The sequence below is a fragment of the Notamacropus eugenii genome, chromosome 4 (assembly GCF_028372415.1).
Source record: "Notamacropus eugenii isolate mMacEug1 chromosome 4, mMacEug1.pri_v2, whole genome shotgun sequence".
Lineage (NCBI taxonomy): Eukaryota > Metazoa > Chordata > Mammalia > Diprotodontia > Macropodidae > Notamacropus > Notamacropus eugenii.
In genome coordinates this window covers 60,868,649-60,896,087 of record NC_092875.1, presented here as the reverse complement: position 1 = coordinate 60,896,087, position 27,439 = coordinate 60,868,649, and the positions used below count along the sequence as shown (strand labels likewise).

The window sequence follows — 27,439 nt, the reverse complement described above, 5'->3', positions numbered from 1 at the left end:
ACTCCATCAAAATGGCCAGAGGAGACAGATGACAGACAACCAGACAATTCTCAGACTACACAGCTCCCTCCACGCAATGCGTACTAAGTGTGCTGCCGATCAAATACTCAAGATGGGATAAGAAATATCCTTTTATTTGATTGGAGAAGTTGAACACGCCAGTCCTTATTAAAATGGTGGGGGGGGAAGAATTAAAAAAAAAAAAGGAGTTGTTAACTCCAGCTTCTTGGAATGGAGGCCCTACATTTGGGGCATTCAACAAGGCCCAAACATGCAGCCTTTGTCAAGTGCCCAGAGGGCACGAGAGAAGCCAACAATGAACAGTCTAAACTGACCAACTCCATCAGGGAGGGACCCAACAGCTTTTGAGGCTGAGGGTGGAGCTGCAGCCAAACCCACTGGCCTCCTAGGGGCCTGCCATTGGGAGGAAACACTGTGAGCTCCAAGAGATCCCAGAAGAAGCTTGTGGGTAAGGCCTGGGAGGCCCAGGCTGAACTGTCACCAAACCCCCACCCCAGACCCTGGGACTAAGCAATGCCCTAGCCCTAGAGGGGACAGACACATAAGGCTGTGTTTGGCTCCCACCTTTTCCCAGCTACTTCCGAGTTAATTAAGTAACAGATCTAGTAAAACCTGGAAAAAAAAAAAAAGTGACCATGTATTTTTTTTAAAAAGCATCTACCAATGTTACACTACACCATCCGATGACTTGCTTTTAACCATCACTCCATACATTTTACAACATAAATAAAAATTACGGAAATAAATACATTGGCTCCTATGAAGTCAGAAGTGGTTTGGGCTGCATAGTGCGGAGGGAAGGGGCTTACACACTGTGATGAGACAAGACAGGAAGCGCCTGCAGACAAACTGTCGAGGGAAAGCAAGAGTCCTAAGTGTCTTCATTCATGTCCTGGCTGTCTGTCCTGGCGATCTTCCGTGGAGGCGCTGAACTCTCACCTTCGAGCTCTACTTGTTCCTGGTCTCTCTTCTTTGCAGCATTCTGGGAAGGAGGGAGAGAGGAAGAAGTGAGCACCCAGAGACCCCAGGCATCAGGATCAAACAGTGATCAGCCCCAACCCCACGGGCCTGGAAGGCCTGCACAGCTGCAGAGAAGACAGCCTTCCCCTTAAAGCCCATCAGGACAGTAATCACTCCGACACCCTGCACGATGGAGTCACAATTCATCCTATGAAGTCTGTCAACAAAAGTCTGTGGAACAGACTAGTAAACAATGACCAAGTCAGATCTGCCCAGCTCAGTTCTGAACTCTACCCCTCAAATAAAGGGGTTACAGAAGACAATCTCCAAGGACTTCTTTGGCTCTAAATTCTATAATCCTGTCAGTCACTTTTCCTTCCCTGGACCTCGGTTTCCCCTTCAAAAAAAAAGTAGTTTGTAATGGATTAGTTCCTAGGTCCTCTCTGAGCTCCAAACTCTCAGCGTGCTCTACTGGCCATGGTAACATTCCAAGGTTTTTCTCATCACCATACTTACAAAGCTCCAATCCAAATGGTTCCCATTCTGTCCTCCAAGCGTGCTTTGGGCTCTCCTCTGGCTCTTGCTAACCCTAACCCCACTCCTCGTGAAGCACCCATTTCTAAAGCCACCTTCTCAGGAGGCCCTCACGACTCCTGGCACAGGAATAATGCTTTATGAATTTCACTAAGGGTTGTATCTCCCCAACCCACAACCACGCACTGCCCCCTCCATAGTGAGTTCCATGGGGTAATGGACCCTGTCAAGGCTAAGCCTAATACAGGACTTTCCATACAGCAGGTGTTTAATGTTCGTTACACTGAATAATAGTGCAAAGTCCCACACCAAGGAGAGCGGCATGAAGCATGGAGATGAGGAAACAAAGTGAGACATCCAGGGACAGCAGACTGACATTGCTGGGGCTGTCCAGGACAGAGGCCAAACAACATCTATCAGGAATGCCAGAGTGAGGGCTCATGTGAGGGAAGGGTTGGCTTACATGCTTCCTGAGGTCAGCCTGGAGAATCGAGACACCTACAAGTTTTTTCAGTGTAATAGAATAACAAATCCCTTCACAGGGATCACATTCCTGACTTCAGAAATCTTAGATCTTCGGGACACAGAAGGGACTTTAAGATAGCAACTTGTCCAGGCAGATAAGGTATTATTTTACAGAAGTGGAAACCAAGGCTAACTGATTTGCCCAAGGTCAAACAGCTAAAATCAGTAGCAGAACTGTGGCCTCTCTAGGCAGGACAACCAGCCTCTCCCAGGGAATTCTGAGGACCAGTATCCCTCTGGCGCTCTCCCACTCTCTAAGCATCCTGTGCACATACCTTGCATATGCTTCACAACAACCTCAGGTAGGGAAGTACTACTCCCATTTTACACCAGGAAATTGAGGCTCAGAGATGAAGTGCCTTGTCCAGAGTCACAGCTAGCAAAGGGCAGTGAGGATTAAAAACCCAACCTTCTGATTCCAAACCCTCCACTTTCTCTACTATGATGGGAAGAAGTCTTATGATCCCAGAGAGGGAAGCAGGGAGGGGAGAAGGACCCCACCTCCTGCTCCCCTCCATGTCTGCACACTGAGCTGTACCCCTACCTGAGGGGTAGATGGGCTTTTGGGCTTTTTGGGGAAGGGAGTGTCAATAACAAGCTGGAGGAGTAAGTTGAAGGTTAAATGGTATGTGCTGGATAAAGAAAAGAACTGGATAGAGCAAGAGTTGGGATGAAATGAGATCAAATCCAGCCACAAACACTGCAAGTCATATGACCTCTGTTTGCCTTAATTTCCTCAACTGTAAAATAAAGACAGCAATCTTTACTTCTCAGGGCTACTGTGAGGAAAATGAGATAATATGTGTAAAGGCACTACATAAATGCTAGCCGTGATGATGATGAAGAGTTCAGGCATGGTTCCTTTTTTACCTATCCCTTTACAAGAATGCAATCCTCATATAATTAACTGAAGCACTCAGCCTGAGTGATTATTACAAGATTATTTAGTATTTGGGGAGTCCCTCTCCCTTCCTTCCTCCCCCACCACCATCCAGTGGGATGCACAGATGGCTTTATTATGGACAATACTCCTCTGCTGGCCTTCCTTGGAAGAGGGTTTTACAATCACAGTGCCAAAGGCCTGTAGTGATTACATCTGGCCCATTCCCCTCGTGGAACAAGGGATCCAAAGCAGCTGGACTGCAGGAGAGCAGCTGATTCCAGACAAAGCCCCTTCCTCCCAACAACCGTAAGAGGTAGCCAGGCTGTCCTCAGGCACAAGAGAACCTTTAAGGCCTATAAAAAAGTGAGTTGTTATGAGTAGAGAGCTTTCTCTCTCGTCCGTGGAATCTAAAACAGTGTACACTTAGAATAAAGGCTTATTGTTGTTGAAGTCTGCTACCCCACAGCCCTGGCCCTTTTGACTCGCCTAACGGCTGCCAGAGGAATTTTCTACACACAGGGTTAATGCAGGTTACTGACCTATGAGGCCAAAGGCAAACCCAGTCTAGGCCTGTTGTGCTTCACAAGTGATTTACTAACTTCAACCAGCTCTGCCTATTTCTTCCTGGAACACAGGCTGGAAGCTAAAAGGGTCGTTTTTACCGACTCCTGTCTCCCCCTCCACCCCCACTTCAATCTACTAGGGAGAGTGAGGAACAAAGCAAGGGACAGGCACACCTCCATCATTAGGTGGGCTGCCAAGTGTGCAAAGGGGAGGCAAATTTAAGCATGCATTCTTTCTGCAGTCTTGGATGGCAGCAGACAAGGAGCAGGTGGGGCAGAAAGGGAGTTAACTGGACTGGATGCCCCAGCACAGAAGAGCAACCTCTGCATTGGCCAGAAGGTTCAGCAGAGGGGACTATTTACATCTGAGAATCAGGAGTCCAGGAGAGTATGAAATTACAACCCTTCACCAAACGATGTCCAACACTCCCTGCAGAGCCAACGTGATAAATGATCAGAGAAGCCCAGAGTTGGAAGAGATCTCAGAGGGAAATGAGGCCAATGCTGACTTTGCAGAAATCCCTGAAAGGTAACAGCGGGCCCTGGCCTTGGGAGTTAAAGGATCTGGGTTCCAATCCTAGTTCTACTCCCCCCTATTCACCTGCTTCCCTAAAGCACAGGTCATCAAGTCTCTGGTCAATAAACTCCGGTGACTTCCTAGCAGCTCTATGAGGAGATACTTTAAGAAATTCTTTTTTTGGGTACTGAACATCCTTCACAATCCAGCTTTAACCTCTTGTCCTCACCACCCGACCCCCATCTATCTCTTGAGTTCAGTCAAAGCTGTTTCTCACAAATGATGGATGTCCTGGGTCCACACTTGTTTGTGCACAGGCTGGCCCCCGTATCTGGAAGGCCCTCCTCCTTCAGCTTGGGCCCGAAGAGTCCTGAGCTCACTGAACTCAGCTCAAACTTTACTCATGAAGACTTTCTTGACCCAGCCAGCTGCTAGAGCTTTCCTCTATCCACAAAATATCTAACTTGGATTTGTTTTGTATAAACATATAATGCATAAAAAGCATAAACATGTTGTCACAATAGAATGTATCAGCTAAGAGGCATGATGTCTCAGCCCTAGACTAAGTGCAAATCTTGCCTCAGACAGGAGTAGGGTAACCCTAGGCAAGTCACTGAACCTCTGTCTTAGTTTTTCATCCCCCTCATGGGCTGTGAGGATCATAAGATAGCAGCCATTCTGGAAGCATTTTGTAAATGCTAACAACCCTCCCCCTTGTTTAATGGTAAGCCCCCTGAGAGTGGGCACTGCTCCCTTCTGAGAGTACTCAGTGTTAACCTAACGAGCTGATGGAAGGCCTTGGTAAAGCCTCTTCTCCAGTCCTCTAAGTGGAGGGCAGAGCAGAGGGTCTTGAGACCCACAAACCTCAGGGCCACCTATCAGCCAGGGCTGGTGCTCAGCTCCTGAGTCATTCCATCCCACAACTTAGGAAGTTCTTTGAACTGAGTTAAATTCTACCTCCTCCTGCTGCTCCTTCTGCCCTCTGAAGGCACAAATCTACTCCTTTTTTCAGGAAAGCTTCTGAGGACATGACTGTCTTTTTTTCTATACAATAATATAAAATATAGCATCTATAAAGTAATATAGAACCTCATATAGGTAACAGTTTCTTCAAACACTTTTCCAGACGTGATTTTGAAGGCCTTGATTGTCTTGGCCATGCTCGGTAAATCTTGGTACACAGAAAGGAAGACAAAACTTCAAACTGTGGGCTAAACAGATCAGAGAAAAGTGATCTAATCACCTCCCTTATTCTGGAGACTGCACCTGTAGAAAAGCAATCTAAGACCTAATCAGCTTTGTTTGTTTGTTGCTACTACTACTACTACTACTACTACTACTACACAGACACTCTCCCTCCCTCTCTCTCTCTCTTTCCCCCTCTCCCTCTCTCCCTCCCTTTCCCTCTCTGTCTCTCTCTCACCAAACCTTCCCTCTCTCCTCCTGCATTTTTACATAAGTCGATCACCAGGATGATGGCAGACAGCAGAAGTGCTAGCAGAGAGGCAGAACCTCAACCAGAGAGACTGTCCCAGGCTACTGGTACAATGGGACTGAACCACTGTTTTAACGGTATCTGACTTATCCTGGACAGATTCAGTGCATCCTTCCAAACTGGGGGGCACAACGTGACATACCTGAGTATGGTTGTATATAGAGGGCCCTCGGCCAGCCTGAGAGTGACCTTCTGAACAAAGGTCAGCTATTGTGGTTCTTCTTGGTGCCACCTTGTATAGTGTCATCTAACTCCATGTATCTCAAATTCGACCCCTTCCTACTCACACCACCCCATCCCTTATGTGCCTAGATGATTGTAAAGGTCTCCCAATTGGTCTCCCTGCCTCAAGTCTCTCTCCCTCAAGTCTCAATCCCTCCTCCTCAGAGTTGCCCAAGTGATTTCCCTGAAGTCCAGATCTGACTACATCACCCCTTACTCAATAATCTCTAGTGGCTCCTTATTGTCTTGGGGATCAAATAGAAATGTCTCTTGTTTGGCTTTTAAAAACCTTTCACAATCTGGTCCCAATCTTCCCACCTTCATTACACATTACTCCTGGTTTAACCAAACTGGCTTTCTCACTGTTGCTCATGGAGAGCCCTCCCTCTCCTGTCTCTGTGCCTTTGCACTGGCTGGGCCTCCTGCCCAACATGCCCTTCTCCCTCACCTCAGCCTCACAAAAACCCTGGCTTCCTTCAAGACTCAGCATAAACATTACTAAAAGTCTCTCCTGATCGCACCAGGTTCTAGTGTCCTCCTTCTCTGAGAAAGGACCTGGGATCTATTTGGTATCTATTATTTTCTGTATACTGTACATACACATACATATCTTGACTCCAAGAATTGTTTCCTTTTTTTGTATTTGTATCCCCAACACCTAGCACAGGGCCTGGCACACAGTAGGTGCTTCACAAATGCATGTTGTTCACCGATTTATTGGAAATAATGCCATATTGGTGGAAGAAATTAAGGATGGTGAATCTGGAGATGATAAGACCTGCGGGAAACAGGATCACCATCTTCAAGCATTTGAAGGGCATCTGAATGTGGAAAAGAGATGGGCCTTGTTCTGCTCGATCCCTGAGAGTAAACTGAGCCAGAGTGACAAGAAGCACATGTAGGCTACCTCAGAACTACTGGCACAAGAATGGGATGGGCCACTCACTTCCTTGGAGAGTGAGCTCCTTCTCACTGGGCACAATGCCTCCTCCCAAGAAAGCTAGGGAAGGGCTTCTCAGACAAGAGAGGAAGCTGAACTAGGAGCTGATGAAGGTCCCTTTCAGCTCTAACATTCTGTGACAATCCAAGTCCTCTCCTGAAGGGGTTTCACAATCACTATCTTGTATAGCAATTCCTTGCCAGGCTGCAGCCAATCCCAGGAAGACCAATTCAGTGCCCAGCAAGGATAAGGGTCTCTCACACCTTCATGCATACATACATGCACACGCATACAAATCTACAAACTAGGAAACACACAAGTCTCAGGAGACAGATACTAAAAGACATTTCCCTCCTCCTCTCGGCATGAGAGGAGGGAGGACAAGGTCTGTCTATGGAGTGGAATGTTCCACAGACTGTCTGACAGTGACCGTGGCAGTTGGCTTCACTTAACTGTCTTTTGTGGTTCCAAGGGAGGGTTCAGATGGGGAGTTGGGGTGAGGGAATGGATGTCTAAGTGACTCTGGTGCAAAAGAAAAACAAATCAACAATATTCCTTTTAAAAGAGCCCTGACCTGGGGATCAGGAGGCCTAGGTTCTCGATCTAGCAGTGCCAATTGCTCAGTTTATGACCTGTGGTAAATATTTTTGCTTCTGGCCTTTGGTTCCCTGTCTAAAGCATGAGGTGATCTGGCTGCTCTGTCATTTTCTGCTCTCCCAGAATACCCAGGGTTGGGAAATGCTAGCCTATACTGGGTAGTACCTCCCTCCCACATGGGCCTCAGGAGGCCATGAGGAACTATAGAGGGTGCTCTTGGTCTCTAAGTTAGGCCAAGGATGAAGCTGACTGACTTCAACATGGATCATGGTCCCTGACGCTGAAGAACTATCAAGTCACTTTCTCGGGTTTGTATGCCCAGTACCCAACACAATGTCTGGCACATAGCAGGCACTGGAAGATGCTTGTAGTTGGGGATTGATTAAAAGAAATCAGTCTGCCTCTAGAGAGACTGCTGCCTTCCATCAATCCCACTTGAATATTCCTATTTCTGCAACGAAAGGTCTTCTCCCCAAGTTGTATCATTGAAGCACTTACCTTTTTGTCCCATTGCTGATGGAGATAACGTAAAAGAATGTTTGTCTTTTCTGTTACGATAACTGGAGGGGCAGAGAGAGACACAAACAGAAAGCAGCGGTTTGTAACGGTGCTTCATTTTCAATCACCCTATGATGTCCAGGATGGAACACGTCTGCGTCGTGGGGGTGAGAGGAGGATGCAACAAGACAGGACTTAATAAATACTTGTATTTAATATTTCTGATAACCAGAAAATTCTGCTCTCCATATTTAGGTATCCTGGTGTTTCAGTGGCATGTTACAATGGAGGCTGAAAGCCTCCAGCAACCAACAGCCAACGGTGGGGGTGGGGGGGTAATTGGGGGATGGGGAGGAGGGGAGAAGTGCAATTTGTAAACTCTGCCTAGAACACACAAATGGGTTGTTTCAGCTCTGCAGGTGAGGCACAGTTTACAACATTTGAGGAATAAAACCTCACTAATTCCAACCACCAGAATCAATATGAATTAATGGAAAATCTTATTTTAAAGTATAGTGTTCTATCTTATACCATGTGACCTCAAAGACAAGTCTCTTCCCTTCTCTGAGCCTCAGGTGGTCCCTTCCAGCTCTTATATTTGAATTCCTTCAGGACACAAGGTGAACAAAGTACCTCCTAGCACTCTGCCCAGTTCTTAGGAAATCTATTTTTTGTTAAGGATGATTTGTAATGAGCAGATCAGTGTTTTCAATGGGGTTATCTTAAATGCCTGAGGAGTTTAAAAAGTTTGCTTTCCAAGCAAGCCACTGACCTCCAGGCTGAAATTCCATTTATATGATTAATTGAGAACTTCCAAAGAGACATCTTTCCCCCAGTGGGGGTTGTTCCTCTGGTCACACTTTCTAAGGCCCCTACGTGGTCCTGATGAGTACAGTCACCAAGCTGTCCCACCACTGGTGCTCAGTGACAGACACCAGGCCCAGATAAGAGGCTGGCTCAGCTCGGCGCTCCCCAGGCAGCCAGGTCATTCTTCAGATTTGATCACTGCTGCTGCTCTTACTATTATAAACAGAAGCTCATATTCATATGGTGCTTTACAGTTTACAAAACAGTCTCAAAACTACCCTGTGAGGTAAGTGTTGCAAGCATTATCATTCCCATTTTAGAGATGAGAAAACTAAAGTGCAGACAGAATGACTTTCTTAAGGGTCATATGAGGTTTGGGGTGGAGGAGGGGAGACACAAGCAGTAGGATCTGGACTTGAACCCAGATTTTCTGAAACAACATCCAGTGGTTTCTTGTTTTGTTTTTATTACATATACTTTTCACTCTACTCTTATTTAGCACATTTTTTTCTTCAGATTGGGTAAAAGGCAAACTTCTATCTAGTCATGCCCCAAATGTGAAAATTTCCCAAATGAGAGGGTATGAATTAATAAGGCTTAATTACCTAAGGTTAATAGCACCTTCTTCAGCAAAAGGAAGGACTGAGGTTTTGCACCAGGTGATCCAATCAGAGAAATCAGAACTAGGGAAGCTGGCTTGCTATAAATGGGGACAATAGCAGGGCAGAGATCTGTAAGGCCCTCTCCCCTGTGCTCAGCTGCTCAAAATCACTCTGGGCCATGGCCTCTGGCTGGCCTGGGCCTGGACTTCCTTAAGAGACCTGAGCTGACATGCCAGCATCCTTCTCCTGTGCAGAGGGAGGGTGCTCTCCTTCCAAAGTCCTGAGCTATTAGGCCCAAATCCCCACTTGGCATCTAAACACAACAGCCCAAGAAAGTGACTTCACTTACTCTGTTCTGATGGATATTCTCTTGTGGGAAGATAGACTGATGGTCGTCTGTTCTGTAGGAGAAACAGGAAGAAGGAGATTAGGAACCATGTGGTGATCCTTCCCCTTTCCTTAACCATTCCATTCAGGTTAGCACCCCTGCATTACAGAGGCAGAATATGATACATGAAAATTTAAAAACTTGGAATTAAGATGGTCAGGAGGTCATTATAGAGGTTTATAAAATATTAGGGCTTAAAATCACCTAAATTATCATCTAGTTCAATTTCTCAATTTACAGAAGGGAAAACAAGTTCTGAGTAAAAAGATGTTTGCCCAAAGATACACTCTAAGAGTCCAAGTCCAAGCTGGGAGTAGAGCCAGTTCTTGTAACCCTTAGACAAGGGCCCTTCCCCCTCCACTGTGCTGTGTCGTTGCTTTAGGTGGGAAAAGCACATGAAACAAAGTATAAGCCGCAATTAACCAATACTACACCTGAACCGTGTGCCCTCCACTGCTCCCTGCAGGTTCTTCCATCCCCTGAACCAATTCTGGTCCACAACTCCAAGATCCCTCTGGCAAGAAAAGGGGCTCATGGCAAGGGACACCTCACCCCATCCAAGTACCTCACTCTGTGAAGTCTCTAGGAACACCGCCCCACCCTTCAAAACTCTACTCACTACTGATCCAACCATTCCAAAAAGCAATTTGGAACTATGCCCAAAGGGCTATAAAAATGTGCACCCTTTGACCCAGCACTACCACTTCTAGATCTGCATCCCAAAGAGATCATAAAAACAGGAAAAGGATCCCCATGCACAAAAATTTTTACAGCAACTCTTTCTGTGGTGGCAAAGAATTGGAAATCAAGGGGACGTTCATCAACTGGGGAGTGGCTGAGCAAGGTGTGGTATATGACTATGGTGGAATACTGCTGTGCTGTAAGAAATGATGAGCAAGTGGACTTCAGGAAAACCTGGAAAGTCTTATATGAACTGATGCTGAGCGAAGCGAGCAGAACGAGAAGAACACTGTATACACTGTAACAGCCCCAGTGTTACTTAGTTCTTCTCAGCAATGCAAGGATCTAGGACAACTCCAAAAGACTCATAATGGAAAATGCTATCCACATCCAGAGAAAGAACTCTGGAGTCTGAATGTGGATGGAAGCAGACTCTTTGCTCTCTTTTTCTTTTGCTGTTTTGTTTTTCCTTCTCATGGTTCCTCTCATCGGTTCTAATTCTTCTTTACATCATAACTAATGTGAAAATATGTTTAATACGTATGTATAAGTAGAGTCTGTATCAGATTGCATACTGTCTTGGGGAGGAGGAGGAAATTTAAAACTCAAAATCTTATGGAAGTGAGTATCAAAAACAAATTAATTTTTTTAAAAACCAACTATACTCACCGAGGCTTTGCACACAGAATCAGCATGAAATCTACTAAAATTGCTTTTGTTGTAGACGGGTAATCCTTTCAAAAAATCTGCCTGAAAAAGACACAAGAAGAGATCCTGTAGCATCAGTAAGAGACAATGGACAGACCAGCCAGCAAAGAGTAAAAGATGACCTCTAAGGTCTCAGGACAGGGGTCATGTAGGTAAAGATTCAATGCTGCCCTTTGCTGTGAGTGATAAGCAAAGTCACCTATTCCACCCCTCAGGTTCCTGCAGGTTCCCCACCACTCAGGACCCTTCTGATAGTAAGGGATGTGGCCAGATAGTAAGGGAGAAAGAAAAGTTCCTTTTTGGCCTAGAGTCTTTCCATGAGAACAGATCCCCAAAGGGGACAGAGTGGCTTTCCCATCAACTCTTCTCTCTTCCTACCCTCATCAAAAAAAAGTCATTTGCACCAAGAACAGGGTTTATAGTTGAGGGATTTAAAATTACCATGGAATATTTAGAGGTGAGAAAAAACCAGAGACAACAGGGCAAGCATTAGATAAAAGAACTGCTCAGGGTCCTCTCTATCCACCTTCCAATCACAGATACCTCTTTTTTTTCCTTTTCATCCTCATCTTTTCCTACCTATTTTTCCCCCTCTCCTTGTTTCCTTTCCTATTAGAAAGAATACAGGACCCAAGTCCTAAGTCCTGGGTGCAAGACCTGATTCCACCACTAATCACTTTACCTCTCAAGGCTATAAACTGAGGACAATAGTTGTACTGCCTGCCTCAAAGGATAATTGTAAGCAAAGTGCTTTGCAAACTGTCAAGTGCTACAGAAAAGTTATTATTTTGATTCTTCCTCTATTTATACCCCCAGGATGCGTGCTAAGCCCACTGAAGTCCTCAAGCTGCCCAAGTCCCACACTGGGATCAAAAGACTACACTGCGGCTCTTAACCACCGTTTGGTAACACCCACCTGCAATGGGATCATTTGAAGAAGCCACCCTTTCCCCCCTCCCCCCCCTCCCCGAAGCAGACTGCTTTAAGGGAGTTTCCTAAGTTGCTGTGGCTAAAGAAAATGTGGACCTGCTCGTGATGAGCCTCTTCACACTTAACTATAAGTTAAATCAGTCCTCTGACAATAGGCATATTATCAGCCACCAAACCCATACACAAAGCCCTTCTGATTTGGTACACCCTGTCTCTGTTGGCAGACTTCAGAGGACCCAGAAACACCTCTGGACCAACAAGAAGAATGTGAACAGCATTTTAGTGAAAGTCTTGAGAAACAGTACAGGGTTGTGGAAAGGGCACAGGACCTGGGTTCAAATCCTGGCTCTGTTCCTGACTCCTTCGGTGACTCCCCTGGGTCTCAGGTTCTCACCCATGAAAGGATTTGAATTAAGTGATCTCCAAGGTCTCTTCTAGCTCTATATCGTAAGTTTTTAGGAATTACCCCCTCCTATGCCAATAGCCATCTCCATAACCAATGCTCCTAAAAACAGGAACCCACAAACGAGGCTGTTGACAGAGGTTAGTTACATGGTTGAGATAGTCTTCTGCAACTGCTTCCTTCAGCTCCAAAAGCCATCTGAAAATTGCATTCCCTTGCCTTTGATAATGTTTAATATAAAATTTTGGAATAATCTCTTTGTTCTCTCTGAAGCAAACTCAGAGAGTGCCTCTTCCTATGTCAGCAAAAGCCAGCCAAGGCTGACTCTACATTCCTTAAGGAGACCTTTAACCTAAGACACTATCTTGAATAATGGGACGTTTTCCATATCTTAATATTTGTAGACCTACACTATGTTATGGCATGTTAATGGTAAAGAAAACACAGACATCTTAGGTCGTAATTTCTATTGAACTTTGTTTACCCTTTCCTATGTCAGTTATCTGTTTAGGGCAGGAAGCCTACCACTTACTAGTGGTGGGATTTCCGAGACATATGTTTACACAGCTTGGAATCGCAAGGCCCAACCGACATTACTTTGTTAATTGTCTTGTCTTACTGAATTTATGATTTGTTCAACTAGGAGAGTTCCTTTCTCACGGCAAAATGTATATAAGCCAGAAGATTTCTGCACTGGGTAGCCAGAACATTTCTGGCTCCATAATGCATTATGTAACTGTTTTCTTTAATAGGGAATTGATCAATTAATTAATTAAATCATAAAATGTATGCATTTAGCCATGTTGCCTTTTCTTCAACAAGTTTTCAGGTCAACACCTTTTTAGGAAGAAAGGAAAAAGTTTCCTGTTCTAAGAATGTTAGACAACTTCCAAAGGAGAGAAGAAAGACTGCTGTGAGAGAGAAATGAGGTAAAGAGTAGCCAGGAAGAGTTAACATCCTTGCTAACCAGCTACAGGTCATCCTGAGAGAAGACGGCCTGGGAAAAAAGGAGAGACCAAGATGCACGCAACTGAACGGTCTCTGATCAGCATCCAATCATAAGGGACGAACCACCATCTTCTCAATGATGTCCAGTGGACGCACTGTGACAAACACAGACCTGAAACTTTGCAAAACAGGTGAAGATGTAAGAGCCACTACTCCAACAAGAGACTTCATTCTTCTCCTTTTAGCTCTACTACTAGTAGAAGCAACTAAGTTTCATAGTGGATGGGAAGCTACATTTGGAGCCAGGAAAACTTGAACTTCTATCCTGTAGGCCTCAAACTGACTAGCTGTGTGACCCTGGGCACATTATCTAACCTTTCCTTTTCCTCATCTGCAAAAAGGAGACAATAATAGAAGTGAGGTACCACCTCTGTGGCCATGGGGAAATCATTCCTCCTCTCTGTAAGCAGAAAAGCTGAGGTCTGGAACCTGGTTCTTTGGCTCATAAGCCAAAGCTCCTTCCTTTGGACCAGCAATTCTGGAATAGATATTCAGCTGCTTTCAAAACACTCTCAGGGCAGGGCAAAGCAGGTCTAAAGTGACTACAAAGAAAGCTAGTTGGTTCATAATTTAGTTTAATCTACAAATGAGAGACAAAGAAATGAAACTTAGAAGGGACCTTACAGATCATTTAAAAGTGTATATGTAAGTATGTATTTAAGGTTGAGGTTTATAGCACACTTTCCTCACCATCACCTTCCTGTGACATGGGGTAGAATAAGTATTATTACCCCCATTTTAGAGATGGAGATCAGAGATGTAAGATGACTTGCCCAGGGTAACAAAGCCAGTCAGTGTTGGAGACAGGCCTAGACCCTAGGTCTCCTGATCATCAGACTAGTCTCCTTTCTATTTCACCACCCTCAAGATGATAAAAGGGAGACCCAAAGAAAGGGAAGTGATTTGTTCAAGGTCACAGGACCAATGGGTGACAGGGCTGGGACTATTATTTGAGTCTTTGCATTCCCATGATACAAGGTCCTTTAAGGCAGAAAGAGTCAAGTTCCCTGACCATTGCATCCAGGAGGCAGGGAGCTTGGCCAAGCCTCCAGTACAGGGCATAACACCACCAGTGGATCCTAGTGCAGCCTTAAAATAGGCCTTGTTCCAGAACATGTATGAGAAGCCTGGAGCTCAGATGCTTACTTATAACGATAGCAGGAACTCCATTAGGCTGGTACATTCGATTAATCCCACCATTTGTATGGGAAACAAGGCATCAAGTCTGGGAGGGAAACCAAGCTTCTAGGTAGTAGGCCAAAAACAACAGGCCCCATGGGAAGGGGATCTTGGTAACAATAAACATGCACATTTCTATAGGCCTTTTTAGTTAGAAAGCACTTTGCATATATAATCCTTATTGACCCTAGCAAAAACTCTAGAAGACAGATGGAAGAAGTATCATTATCCCTTTCAAAATACAAACAAACTGAGATCCAAGGAGGTAAAATTACTTACCTAAAGTCACAGTTTTATGTGGTAAGGCTAACCTGGTGCTTTTCTCATTACAATTCTTATGGCTCTTCTAGTCCAAAGCCAGGAATAATGGGCAAAGGAAGAAGGCTGGAGGCCTAATTCAACTCTACAAGTGTTACTTAAACATTGACTATACATAAGATACTTTGTCAAGAGTTAGGTTTTAAGAAGAGAAAAAGGCACCAGAAGATGAAGCTAAGACTAAGCACACCTGGGGCCCAGGAAAGATGCCACAGATACACTAACAGAGGGATATACATAGATCCAGAAGGGGAACAAGTGATGATACTGACAAGCCAGTGACAATCAGGAGGGACAAAACCCTCCTGGGTGCCTTTAATACTCTCTGCTGCTTGGCGATTATTGCCACTTGGCTATCACACTTGGCTACTGAGAAAACCGAACACTCAGCAGGGTTATACAAGATCCAGGAGGTGGTCTATAAGTTTTTCCACCAGGTCTAAGAAAACTCCAGGACTTCTCTAGAATAAACCAAAAAGTACTTTGGATACTGTTTACAGTCTGGCATCAATACAACATCTGCTCTTGAGTTCTGTAGGCTACCGCTTAACCTTCTCCTCATCATGGTTCTGTCCAGTCTTGCCAACCACACCACAAATGAGAAGATAAAGTCACTTTCACACCCGTAGGCTCACAACTGCCAGCGGCTGCATCTCTGATACTGTGAAATGGTGGTGACTGTCTTGGTGGCTCTCAGTAAAAAGTCAACTTCTCTTACCATACCAGAAACAGACTGTAGTTTGGAGCACCTTCTGAAATGATTCAAAAGGTTAAGTCATGATAAATGGCAGGGTGGCTGAAGCTGGTGCCTGGCATTTAGCAGAGAGACTGTCAGTGTGTAATTAATAGTTCTCTCAGATATGAGCTCCTACAAAAACCACTGGTAGCTATATCAAAAATTCAGCAACATCAAAGTTGGAAAAAAAGTCCCATCCTAATCAGGGCAGGGAGGCAGAAGTTTCAAGGAATATGGCAAGAGGAGCTGCATTTCTTAACCAAAAATGAAACAAGCATCTTTCTCTCATCATCCCAATCACCTATAACTGCAACCCCCCAAACTCCATTCAATAAACTCCAGTGGCTACCTCCAGGAGCAAAAACAAATACCTTTGTGTGGCTTTTAAAGCCTTTCATAGCCTGACCCCTTCTAAGAAAATCTCCTCCACACCATCTATCATCAGGTGTGACTGGCCTCCTTCCCTACTCTACTCCATCTCCTGACACTCCCTCCCAAATCCATGCTTTTCCATTTGCTATCACTCAAGGCTGGAATGCTCTCCTTGGCTTCCTTCAAGTCCCAGTCAAGATCCCACCTTCTACAAGAAGCCTTTCCCAATCCCTCTTAAACCTAGCACCTTCTGGCTGAGATCACCTCCAATCTGTCCTGCATATGACTTGTTCATACATTGTCATTTAAATGCACGTTGTGTCCCTCATTAGACTGCGAGCTCCTTCAGAGCAGGAACTGGTTTTGGCCTTTATACACCCAGTGTGCATGTAGCACAGTGCCAATCATGAAGCAGATGCTTACTAAATACTTTTTGACTCAATCTGCCTCTCAAAAGTGGGGAGAACACCTTCTGGTCTGACCTCACCCTTTGCCTCTCCTCTATGTGCCACACCACAGCAACACTAAACTACCCAGTGTGACCCCTATGTGCCCTTCTTAAGAAAATCCTGTTTTCTCATCTCTGTGCTTTTGCTCCGGCTGTTTGCTTTACCCTGTAATATTCTCCCTTCCACATCTCTAAGCTAAACCTTTTAGAATTCTGCCCAACCTTCAAGGTTCTCTTACTCCATGAAATTTTTCTTTATCTCCCAAGTTGGAAATTACCCTTTCTCCCTCGGACTTCACAAAATAATCTCTCATGTATGTGGGTATGCATACATGTAGGTATATATATATATGTACATACATATATGCATGCATAAAATATTTTGTTTTGCTGTGTGTGTGTGTGTGTGTGTGTGTGTGTGTGTGTGTGTGTGTACTGTGAGCTCCCAAAGAGCAGGGACCATGTTTTCCTACCTCTTTATCTGCCCCAGAGATAAGTACAGGTGTTATACATAATAGCCACTTAATAAATGTTTACTGAATTTAGTTGAACAGAGCAGTATGTGGGAAATTCTAGGGCCATATTTCAGCACTGTGTTAGGATAAATTTTCTGACAATGTCAGTAGCTCCAAAGTGAAACGGGTTGCCTTAACAAGTAGTGGGTCAGCCCCATCATCAGTTCCCCAGAAGCAGCACAGATGCCAACTTGTCAGGGATACTGTGAAAGAGATTCCTGTTCAAGTACAAGTTAGCTCTTCCAACTTGAAGATTCTGTGACTCTATATCACAAATGATCACAAAGGCAAGAGACCCAGACTCTTGGACTACAAGAGTTCCTGGGATAAATCAAGTTCTTATAACAATCTTGTCTCACAAAGAAAGAAGTACAATAGACTTTTGGTGCCTGTCCTAGAAGACAAGGATTCCAAGCTGAAAATATACAGCCTAGACATCAAATGCCTCAATGAGATAGCAAGAGTCTAGTGGCCTAACAGGAAACATGGAATCTTTGTTTCCTAACTGTTATCTTGCTTAAAGCAGAAAACCACAGCTGACCAAATTTCCAAGAAACATGCCATCTTGATGGGAGTCAGGAACAACAACACAAAATCATGTTTCCAAATTTAAATCCAAGAAAGGATGGTTGCTTTAAAAGGCTGTTATCCCCATTCCACTTTGGTACCAGCATTTCTTCTAGCACAAAGGACAACAACTCCCTTTTCTCACACTGCTGTTAAAATCATCCCATTCAGAATAGTAGTGTTAAAAGGGCTGTGGGAAGACAGGCACACAGTGCAATGTTGGTGAAGCTGTGAATTTATTATGACCATTCTGAAAAGCAATTTGGAATTATGCAAACTAAAATGTCCATACATTTTGACTGAGAGAATCTAAACAAATTATGGTACATAAATATAATAGAATATTACTGTGTTGTAAGAAACAACATAGTGAAGATAGAGAAGCATGGAAAAGTTTTACATTAAATGGTACAGAATGAAGTAAGCTGAGCCAAGAAAACAATATACACAAATGACTACAACATAAATGGGAAAAAAGAACCACAAAAATATTTAAGTGGATACTGTAAAATCACAAAGAACAAGTAGGGCTCCAAAGAAAAGATATGAAAAGACAATCCACCACATCTTTAAAGAGTTTTTTGATATATTAACTGATTTTGGTTATTTTTTTTGTCCCATTCCTCTTTTTCTTTGAAAAATATTATTTTATTTGCTGCATGAGATGGCTTTCTGGAAGTGGGAAGGAGTGATACTTGGAAAAATCCTTGTGATGTAAAAAAAAAAAAAAGATATCAAAAATGTATTTATTTTTTAAGCATCCCATTCCCAGGTATAGAGGCGATGGGGAGAAGAAGAAATATTTTCAGACTCATGATAAAAATTACTATCATATATATCCAGAGTTGTTGGGGGTAAAAGATTGACTACATTAATATAAGCTCATATTTATAAAATCGTTTGTAAAGTGCCTTCCCTACAACAACCCTATGAGGATATTATTTTGGGATCAGGGACTCCTTTGGCAGTCTGGTGGAGTCTATGGATCTCTTCTAAGAATAATGTTTTTATGTGCATAAAATAAAAACACACATAATATTACAAAGGAAACCAACACAAAATATAAAAATATTTTTTAAATGGATCCCAGAAAGAATTTTTGCAACTAGTGTCTGTGATAAAGGCCTCAGTTCTAAAATATATAGAGAACTCAGTCAGGGTAGCTAGGTAGTGTAGTGGATAGAGCACCAGTGCAGGAGTCAGGAGGACCTGAGTTCAAATCTCATCTCAGACACTTGGCATTCACTACCTGTGTGACCCTGGGCAAGTCACTTAACCCTAATTGCCTCATCCTGGGTCATCTCCAGTCATCCTGATGAATATCTGGTCACTGGATTCAGATGGCTCTGGAGGAGAAGTGAGGCTGGTGACCTGCACAGCCCTCCCTCACTCAAAACAAAGTCAAATGCAAGTCACGTCATTATTTCTGTGATGGCATGGTCTTCTTCGGCAACGAAGGACGAACACACAGAGAGCTGAGTCAAATGTACAAGAATACAAGTTATTCCCCAATTGATAAATGGGCAAAGGATATGAATAGGGAGTTTTCTGAGGAAGAAATTAAAGCTATCTATAACTATATGAAAAAATGCTCTAAATCATTATTGATTAGAGAGATGAAAATCAAAACAGCTCTGAGGTACCACATCACACCTACCATACTGGCTAACACGACAAAACAGGAAGATGATAAAATGTTGGAGAAGATATGGGAGAGTTGGAACACTAATTCACTGTTGGTGGAGCTGTGAGCTGATCCAATCATTCTGGAGAGCGGTTTGGAACTATGACCAAAAGGCTACAAAAACGTGCATACCCTTTGATCCAGCAATACCACTTCTAGGACTGTATCCCTCAGAGATCATAAAAATGGGAAAGGGTCCCACAAGTATAAAAATATTTATAGCAGCACTCTTTGTGATGGCCAAAAACTGGAAATCAAGGGGATGCCCATCAATTGGGGAATGGCTGAATAAATTGTGGTATATGAATGTAATGGAATACTATTGTGCTATAAGAAATGATGAACAGGAAGACTTTAGAGAGGTCTGGAAAGACTTATATGAACTGATGCTGAGTGAAAGGAACAGAACCAGGAGAACTTTGTACACAGCAACAACCAGTGTGTGAGGAATTTTTCTGGTAGACTTAGTACTTCAATGCAATGAAAGGACTTAAAAAATTTCCAATGGTCTCTTAAGGCAAAATGCCTTCCACATCCGAAGAAAGAACTATGGAATTCGACTGCAGGATGAAGCAGATCATTTTCTTTTGTTATGTTTTGTTTTATGTTTTCTCCCATTCATTTTAATTCTTCTATGCAACATGACTAAGGTGAAAATGTATTTAATAGGAATGTATGTGTGGAACCTATATAAAATTGCATGCCATCTCAGGGAGGGGGAAGTTAGAGGGCAAGGAGGAGGAGGGAGGAGAAAAAAATCTAAGATACATAGAAGTGATTATAGAACACTGAAAACAAATAATAAAAAACAATAATTAAATATAATAAATAATAAAATAATAATTTTAAAAAGGGGAAAAATGGATCCCAGGTTAAGAAATCTCTGCTTTATTTTCATTCACTTATTCAACAATCATTTAAGTGCATAACTACATTCAGAGAACTATGCTAGAAAAATAAGGGTTGCCACAAAGACAATTTAAGATATGGTCCCTGTCTTAAATAATCTTGGAGCAAGAAAGAGGAAAGAATGATATAGACACAAATAAACAGACTAGGGAAAACCATCAGTACTAACAATTTCCAATAAAGATTTTCTCCCATGTCTCATCATGGAGTGGTGGTGACCCCTTGTTACTTAAAGGCTACATGGCCCACAGCTTAACCTTCTCCTAATGATCAGTCTTCCTGTTTTAAGTCTTTCCCTTCTCCAAAGCTGCCAAACTGATATTTCTAAAACACTATGTCATTCCTCTTACTCAGTAAACTACAATACCTCCCTATTCCTCTAGGATCCAATACAATCTCTGTTGTTTGGCATTTAAAGTTCTTCCCAACCTGGTTCTAATCTTCCTTTACAGTCTTATTAATATTTCTCTCCTTTGCAACATGGTAAAAATTACTTGTCAGATCTGTGGATAAATTAAGAGTTTACGACCAAACAAGAGATAGTTCCTCAGGAGAGGTAAAATGAATAATTTTGATTATACAAAATTAAAAATTTTTTGCACAAACAAAATCAATGTAGCAAAATTGGAAGGAAATCAGGAAACTGGGGAAAATTTTTTACATTAAGTTTCTCTGGTAAAAGGCCTCATTTCTCAAATATATAGGGAATTGAGTCAAATTAAGAAAATAAAAGCCATTTCCCAGTTAATGGTTAAAACATATGAACAGGTAGTTTTGAGAAGAAATCAAAGCTATCAAGGTCAAATAAAAAATGCTCTAAATCACTAATAGAGATATGCAAATTAAAACAAGTTTGAGGTATCACTTCACACCTATCAGCTTTGCTAACATGACAGAAAAGGAAAATGACAAATGCTGGTGAGGATGTGGAAAAAAAATATGTTAATGCACTATTGATAAGAGTTGTGAGCAGAACTGCATAAAAGACAGTGGAGTTGAATCATTCTGGAGAACAATTTGGAACTATATTCAGAGAGCTATAAAATTGTGCTTCACTTTGATCTAGCAACACTAGGTCTGTATCCCAAAGAGATCAAATAAAAAAAAAAAGGGAAAAGAACTTATATGTACAAAATATTTACAGCAGCTTTTTGTGTGGTAGCAAAGAATTGAAGATGAAGAGGATGCTCATCAACTGGGAAATGGCTGAACAACTGTGGTAGATGACTGTGATGGAATACTACTATGCTGTACGAAATGATGAAAGGGCTGATTTCAGAAAAACCTGGGAAGATTTATTTGACAGCAAAACCTGAAGAACATCGTCCATAATAACCGCAATATTGCAATGATAATCAACTGGGAAAGACTTTTTTTTTGCTTTTTTGGGCAACATGGCTTACATGGAAATAAACATAACTTCACATGCATAATGGATAGCAATGATATTGCTCATCTTTTCAATGGGTAGGGAAAGGGCTAGAGAGAATTTAGAACATTTCAAAAAAGAATGTTAAAAAATAAACTTTTAAAAAATAAAAACATATTCCTCCCCTTCACACATTCTTGATCTAGCCAAACTGGCCTTATTATTGTTACTGTTGTTCCATTTCCCAACTCCATGCTTTTGCACATGATCCTTCTTAGGATCCCTAGTTTTCTACAGAGTTCAGCAATAGCATGACTTCCAACATGATCCTCCCAATTACCAGTACTTCAATCCATCAAAAAAAAAAAATCACCTCATAGCAATTATTTTATAGATACTTATGCGTTTACATTTTTCTCTCCCCCAAGAGAATCCAGGTTTTTCCGAAGACAGTGACCATTTCATTTGTCTGTATTCCAAATGCCTGGAAACTGAATGACAGATTCTCTCTCTAGTTGGAAAGACCCTGAGTACAAGCCCAGTATCAGCAGAGCTAAGTTTGGAGGGACTCATCACCCAAAAGACTTGTTACCTAGTGATACATTTTTCTGGCTACAGCAAATTATGATTGAGTAAAGGGGCTGAGATCCACATAGTACAGGGCGGGGCTTCTTCCAACTTTATTGATGTCTTCAGCATTCTTCAGCTGTGGGTGTCTCCACCCCAAACCCATAGTTTAAGAAGCCCTGGGAATACCCGTAACAATAAAAGATTGGCTCCTTTAAAGTAGGGAGCAGTCTGGAAGCCTTCATGCAAGAGGAAGCATTTGAGCAGAATCTAACATTTCATATTAGAATCATAAGCGATGATCCTCCAAACCTTTCAGTTTACAAAGAAGGGGACTGACTGACTAAGACCCAACAGCTAATTAGTTGCAAGGCCAGGAGTAGCATCAAGGGTTACAGTTCCCAGGTCAGTCTTCTTTCTACCACACTTAAGCTATGATTCTAAAGGAAGAAACTTTATCTTACTCATCTTTGAGGAACAGATACTTTGTAATCAACAAATGAGTGTGGGCTCCCTCAGGGGAGATCTAATGTCTCACCTTTATATGCCCAACACCAAACAACACTGCACACAGTAGGTGTTCTATCACCTTGAATTAAGGCAGGAACGTATGAGACACTGGCAGCTAAGTGGTGCAGTGGATAGGGTGACAGGTGTGGAAAGGGGAAGACTCAACTTCCCAAGTTCAAATCTGGCCTTAGATATTTACTAGCTGCATGACCCTGGGCAAGTTACCTAACCCTGTTTGCCTCAGTTTCCTCATCTATAAAATGAGCTGGAGAAGGAAATGGAGTATCTCGGCCAAGAAAACCCCAAATGGAATCACACAGAGTCAGACACAACTGAAAAATGACTGAACAACAGCAAAAAGGAGACCAAAGCTTTCTGTATGGAGACAGGCTGAAGCCAGGTGGAAGATCTTGAAAGCCAAAGCACAGAGAGTTGAAACGTAGTCCTTTGGTAAAGTTAGGGTATCACTTCGGAAGAACATGGTATATATTTCCAAAAGCGGAAATGCAAGATCCTGTACGATCAAAGAGTTAATTCAAAAGCCATTTGAGAAAAGGTTTGATTTACTACTCATGTTCTCTCAAGACTTACTCCCTGGAGAAATTACAATCTAGCCAGAAATGATACTAAGGTTACATTAAAAAATACCCTCTCAAACCACTCCAGCGAAGGCTAACTAGTACCTCACAACTACTTCAAACCTCAAACTACTGTCAGTCTTCTTGCTTTGTTCTACATCGGTGGGTCTCAAACTTTTTGGTCTCAGGATCCCTTTACACTCTTATCAATATTTACCATATTAGAAATTAAAATACATTCATATTATGAAAAGTTTTAGCCTCAATGATTCCCTGAGTCTTGGGGATCCCCACCCTGGACCCTGAACCACACCTTGAGAACCAGTGGCATCAATAACCCTACAAATGGAAGAAGTCCTGGTATTACATTCCGATAAAGCCAATGAAAACATTCATCAAACATCCAACAAGGCAGGCTTCCACCCGCAGCACAACACAAACCATTAAAGAGTGGGGAGAGTGTCAGAGAAGGCAAGATTTCAGTAATGCTGACCTAGGTTAGTCTGAAAACAGGGCCCTATGTGAGAAAAATCTGATGCCTCAAACCACTGAGACCCAACTGTCTGTAGCTGGGAGCCCTGAAATATGCGACTGGGTAGAAATGATTATTCACAGCGCTCCCAAGGGCATGCATGGGGAGTCAACCACAAAGCATGAAACACTCACCACCCACCCATCTCTCTTCTCCAAGCCCCGCCCAAAAGCAACAAGCAGAAGAGTGAGGCTGGCGTGGCAGGAAGCAGAAAATGGGAAACAGGGACAGTGGAGAGAATGTGGCCTCTTCATTCACTGGCATCAAGAGACAGCCCTCCCTCTTTCCTCCAGCTTGGAAGTCATTAGAGTGATCTGCTACCAAAAGTGGCTCAAATGTTTGTTAAGGGTGCTGAAAACAACCGCAACAACCGCAGCAGCAGCAGCAGCAGCAGCAGCAGCAGCAGCAGCAGCAGCAGCAGCAGCAGCAACAGCAAAGCCAAACTAGAGCAGAAAGATGGCAGTGTAGTTCAGAGAGAAGACCTAGGAGAAAGGGGGCCAGAAACAGGCCCTTTTCTTTCATACTGAGCTTCAAGGAGCTAAAAGGTCCAATTAAGCTGCTCAAAAGGGAATGACCCAACGGCAGATTTGGTTGACTGACAGCTCCTCCCACCTCCCCTCCCCCCCAGAAACAAACCATTAATCAACCACAATAACAAAAGGAGACCCTGCTTTCCCCTATAAATAATAAGGGGTGTGGGTTATATGTGTGCAGAGTTGAGGAGAGGGGTCAGGGCAGATTATAAGACGTAAGAGTTATAAAGAGACCTTACAAATCATCTAGCCCAACACCTTCATTTTACAGCTGAGGAAATTGAAGTGCAGAGAGGGGAAATCACTTGCCCAACCAAAGACTTGTGAAGTCTTAGGAACTGGACAGGACTGAAACTCCTTTCCTCCCTAAAGGAAGAAGCACAGGGACTGCCCCCTGGACAAGAGACTTTTTGGGTAGAACATGGTGAAAGAAGAGGGGTAAGAATGAGTCTGGTATGAACACTGAAGTTTATGAGAATGTGCACCTTGTGGGAGTAGAAAAGGCTGCTCCGTTGGTATCCCCACAGGGAGGGACTCAGCAGCAGAAAGAAAAGGAAAAAAAAGTATTTCAGGAAGAGGTCAAAGGGATAGTATACAAGGATACAAGAAAAAATCCATTAGTAATGTTAGGGTTGGGAGGGTGGGGGTGGAAAAAATTGCTAAAAAATGATTAAAATTGCTTACATTTTTGTAGCACTTTGGGGTTTCAAAGGACTAAGTGTGTGTATTATATATGAATATGTGTGTATATATACATGTATACATGCATGTGTGTATATACACATGGGTGTGTACATACGTGTATATATGTATACACGTGTAATTACAAATGTATACACACATACACATATGTAAAATTTGATAGAATACTGTGAAATAAGCCATGGATGCTATCATCCTCATTTTACAAAAAGGAAAACTGAGGGTTTAAATTATTTGTCCCAAGGTCACAAAGCTAATCTGTATGAGGCCGTAAAGTCCAAATCTTTCCATCTTCAAGTCCACTATTCTACCCACTGTGTCATGCTGCTTATCAACAAAAATAAGGAGAGGGAGAAGACAGCAAAGGGAAAGGGGTAAAGGAATAGGAAAAGAAAGAAGGAAAAGATGAAAGAATGAGAAAGGAGAAAGGGAGAGAAAGCTCTAGTCTAGAATGAAAAAGGATGGTGGAGGGGAGAAGCTCAGGAAACATCAGCTTGCCAGAAACTGGTTATGTTTTTGCTATAAATGAGATATACTAACAAGTGGGGGGTGGGGGTGGTAGGGTGAGGCAAAGGGAGAGGGGATTGGAAGGAAAACGTGCCCTGGGGCAATAAACTGACCAGGCTGTTAGGTGTGAGAAAGGCCCTGTCAAGAGAATGGGAGAGGATGGAGGAATGACAGCAGAGACGGGGGTGGGGGGGCCGGGGGTGGATAAGGTCCCAAGGGTAGAAAGGGGAGAGGGACTAGAATGGTGCAAGCCAGAGGGTCTTAAGATCTCCGACTAGGGAAGAGGTAGGTAAGGAGATGAAAGGGAGAGGAAATGAGTCATTAGGGGAGTGGGGAAGGGGTTTTCATGTGGTTGGTCAAAGGGACAGAGAAAGAGAAGGTGGCTCAGGATTTGAGAAAGGGGGAGACAAAAGGAGCGAGGAGAAAGAATCCAAGGGGAAGGTGGGGGTGGGGAAGGGGATAGGTGTGTCTAGACTAGAGGATGAAAGATGGAGAAGAGGAATGTTGGGGGAAGGGAGAGTAAGGAGAAGAGACAATGGGAGTATCGGAGAGTGGAGTTAGAAGAAGACCAGAGGAGGAAGGGAATGGGGGTGACAATAAGAGGGACGGAGGACAGGACGGCGACAATGGGAGCGGGTAAAAATAGGGGAGAAGGACGGAGTGAAAATGGGGAAGGGGAAACGAGAAAAGTAAGGGGGGGCGTAAGGGAAGGGCGGGGGTGGGGGAGGGGCGACAATGAGAGGAGGGGGTGGGGGAGGGGCGACAATGGGCTAGGGGAGGGACCCGAGGCAGCGCCGGCACGATCTAGGGGCTGCGCCCTCAGCGGCACCTGCCCTGGCTCCCGAGCACGGGTCCGAGCCGTCCCCGCGGGCAGGGCGCCATTTTGTGGGGCAAGAATGGGTTCGGGGAGAGGAACCTACCATCTTCCTCTGCCTCTTCCTCAGCCGCCGCCACCACCGCCGCCGCCGCAGAACAACTTCCAGCTCGACGCTGTCCAACGTGACGCTAAAGTCACTGATTGGTCTGGGGTTACCCCGCCCCGGAGGCTTGAGGATGTTTCGCCCCTTCCCATTGGCTAATACCAAAACTAGTCCATGCTTATTGGCTGAAAAGGAGAGTCCGCCCACCCTACACGCTGTCGCGCTTGGTTGAAGGCGCAGAAAACCCCGCCCAGGAGTTTGATGGAGCAAGATTCCGGAAATGGACGGAGGAACGGAGGTTAGGAGCGGAGAAGGACAGGGGCTCGCCTTTGAGGCTCATGGGAGTTGTAGTTTGAACACCAGAGATATGTGCTTCTGGGGAGGTTTCACTGGATGGTGTCATATAGCAACTAAATTGAACCATCAATCAATAAATCCACAAGCATTTATTACGCGCTTATGTGGACTGTGCTGGAGATACAAGGCCAGTGAAACAGTCCCTGTATTCAAAGAGCTTACATTATTTTTTAGGAGAGAAAATATAAAATATTTGTCAGATTTTACTAGATGTGAATGGGAATGAGGAAAGGCTTCCTGTGGAAGGCAAGGCGGCTCCTGAGCAGAGTCTGGAAGGAGGCTGATCTGAGGAGGGGAGTGCTCTGGGAAAAGAGGACCACTGCCAGGGTGAAGAACTGGCTGGGATTTCCTGGCTATGAAGAAGGGTAAAAAGGCCAGTTTGGCTGGACTTAGTGAATCAGTCAGTTACAGAAATGTATTAAAGTCTTTACACTATGTGCCGAGCACTGGGGACCCTTAATAACCTAACCCCATCTTGCCTTCCCCTCCACCCACTGGGCCATCAACTGACCATGGCCTCCCTGCTGGTCCTGGATACAAAGAAAAAGCACAAACAATCTCGGCTTACATGCTGGTGGAGGAGACAATATATACATAAACAGGTATACAGGACAGCCATTTACAGAGGGCATACAAGGTAACCTTGGAAGGAGAAGGCAGTCCTGCAAAGGGCAGTACTGGAGCTGAGTCTAAGGAAGCCAGGGATTCTTTTTTTTTCCAGACAAATACTAGAACATATTATAAAAAAAAAGAAAAGAAAAGGAAACATTATAAAGTTAAATGTTAAACTTAATATAAAAGAAAAAGAAAAAATGTCATGTGCACAGCAGAACATAGAAGATTCAAAATATATA

The 27,439-nt window shown here is 43.5% G+C and overlaps 1 protein-coding gene across 1 annotated transcript; it reads right to left on the bottom strand.

The window, feature by feature from the left end:
* Positions 1–118: 118 nt before the first annotated feature.
* On the bottom strand, positions 119–26,343 carry DDA1 (DET1 and DDB1 associated 1). Its single transcript, XM_072601315.1, has 5 exons — positions 26,229–26,343; positions 10,903–10,983; positions 9,514–9,565; positions 7,756–7,817; positions 119–1,003 (listed from the first exon to the last, which is right to left on the bottom strand). Exons 1-5 carry the CDS (start codon positions 26,229–26,231, stop codon positions 893–895), a joined length of 309 nt encoding a protein of 102 aa, XP_072457416.1. The 5' UTR covers positions 26,232–26,343; the 3' UTR covers positions 119–892.
* Positions 26,344–27,439: the final 1,096 nt, after the last annotated feature.

Excerpts from the sequence above, each read along its gene's own strand:
- DDA1 (XM_072601315.1), bottom strand. Across the intron at positions 7,818-9,513 it reads AGAATATCCATCAGAACAGA|TTATCGTAACAGAAAAGACA; the intron begins GTAAGTGAAGTC and ends CTGCCCCTCCAG. Across the intron at positions 1,004-7,755 it reads ATCAGCAATGGGACAAAAAG|AATGCTGCAAAGAAGAGAGA; the intron begins GTAAGTGCTTCA and ends CCTCCTTCCCAG.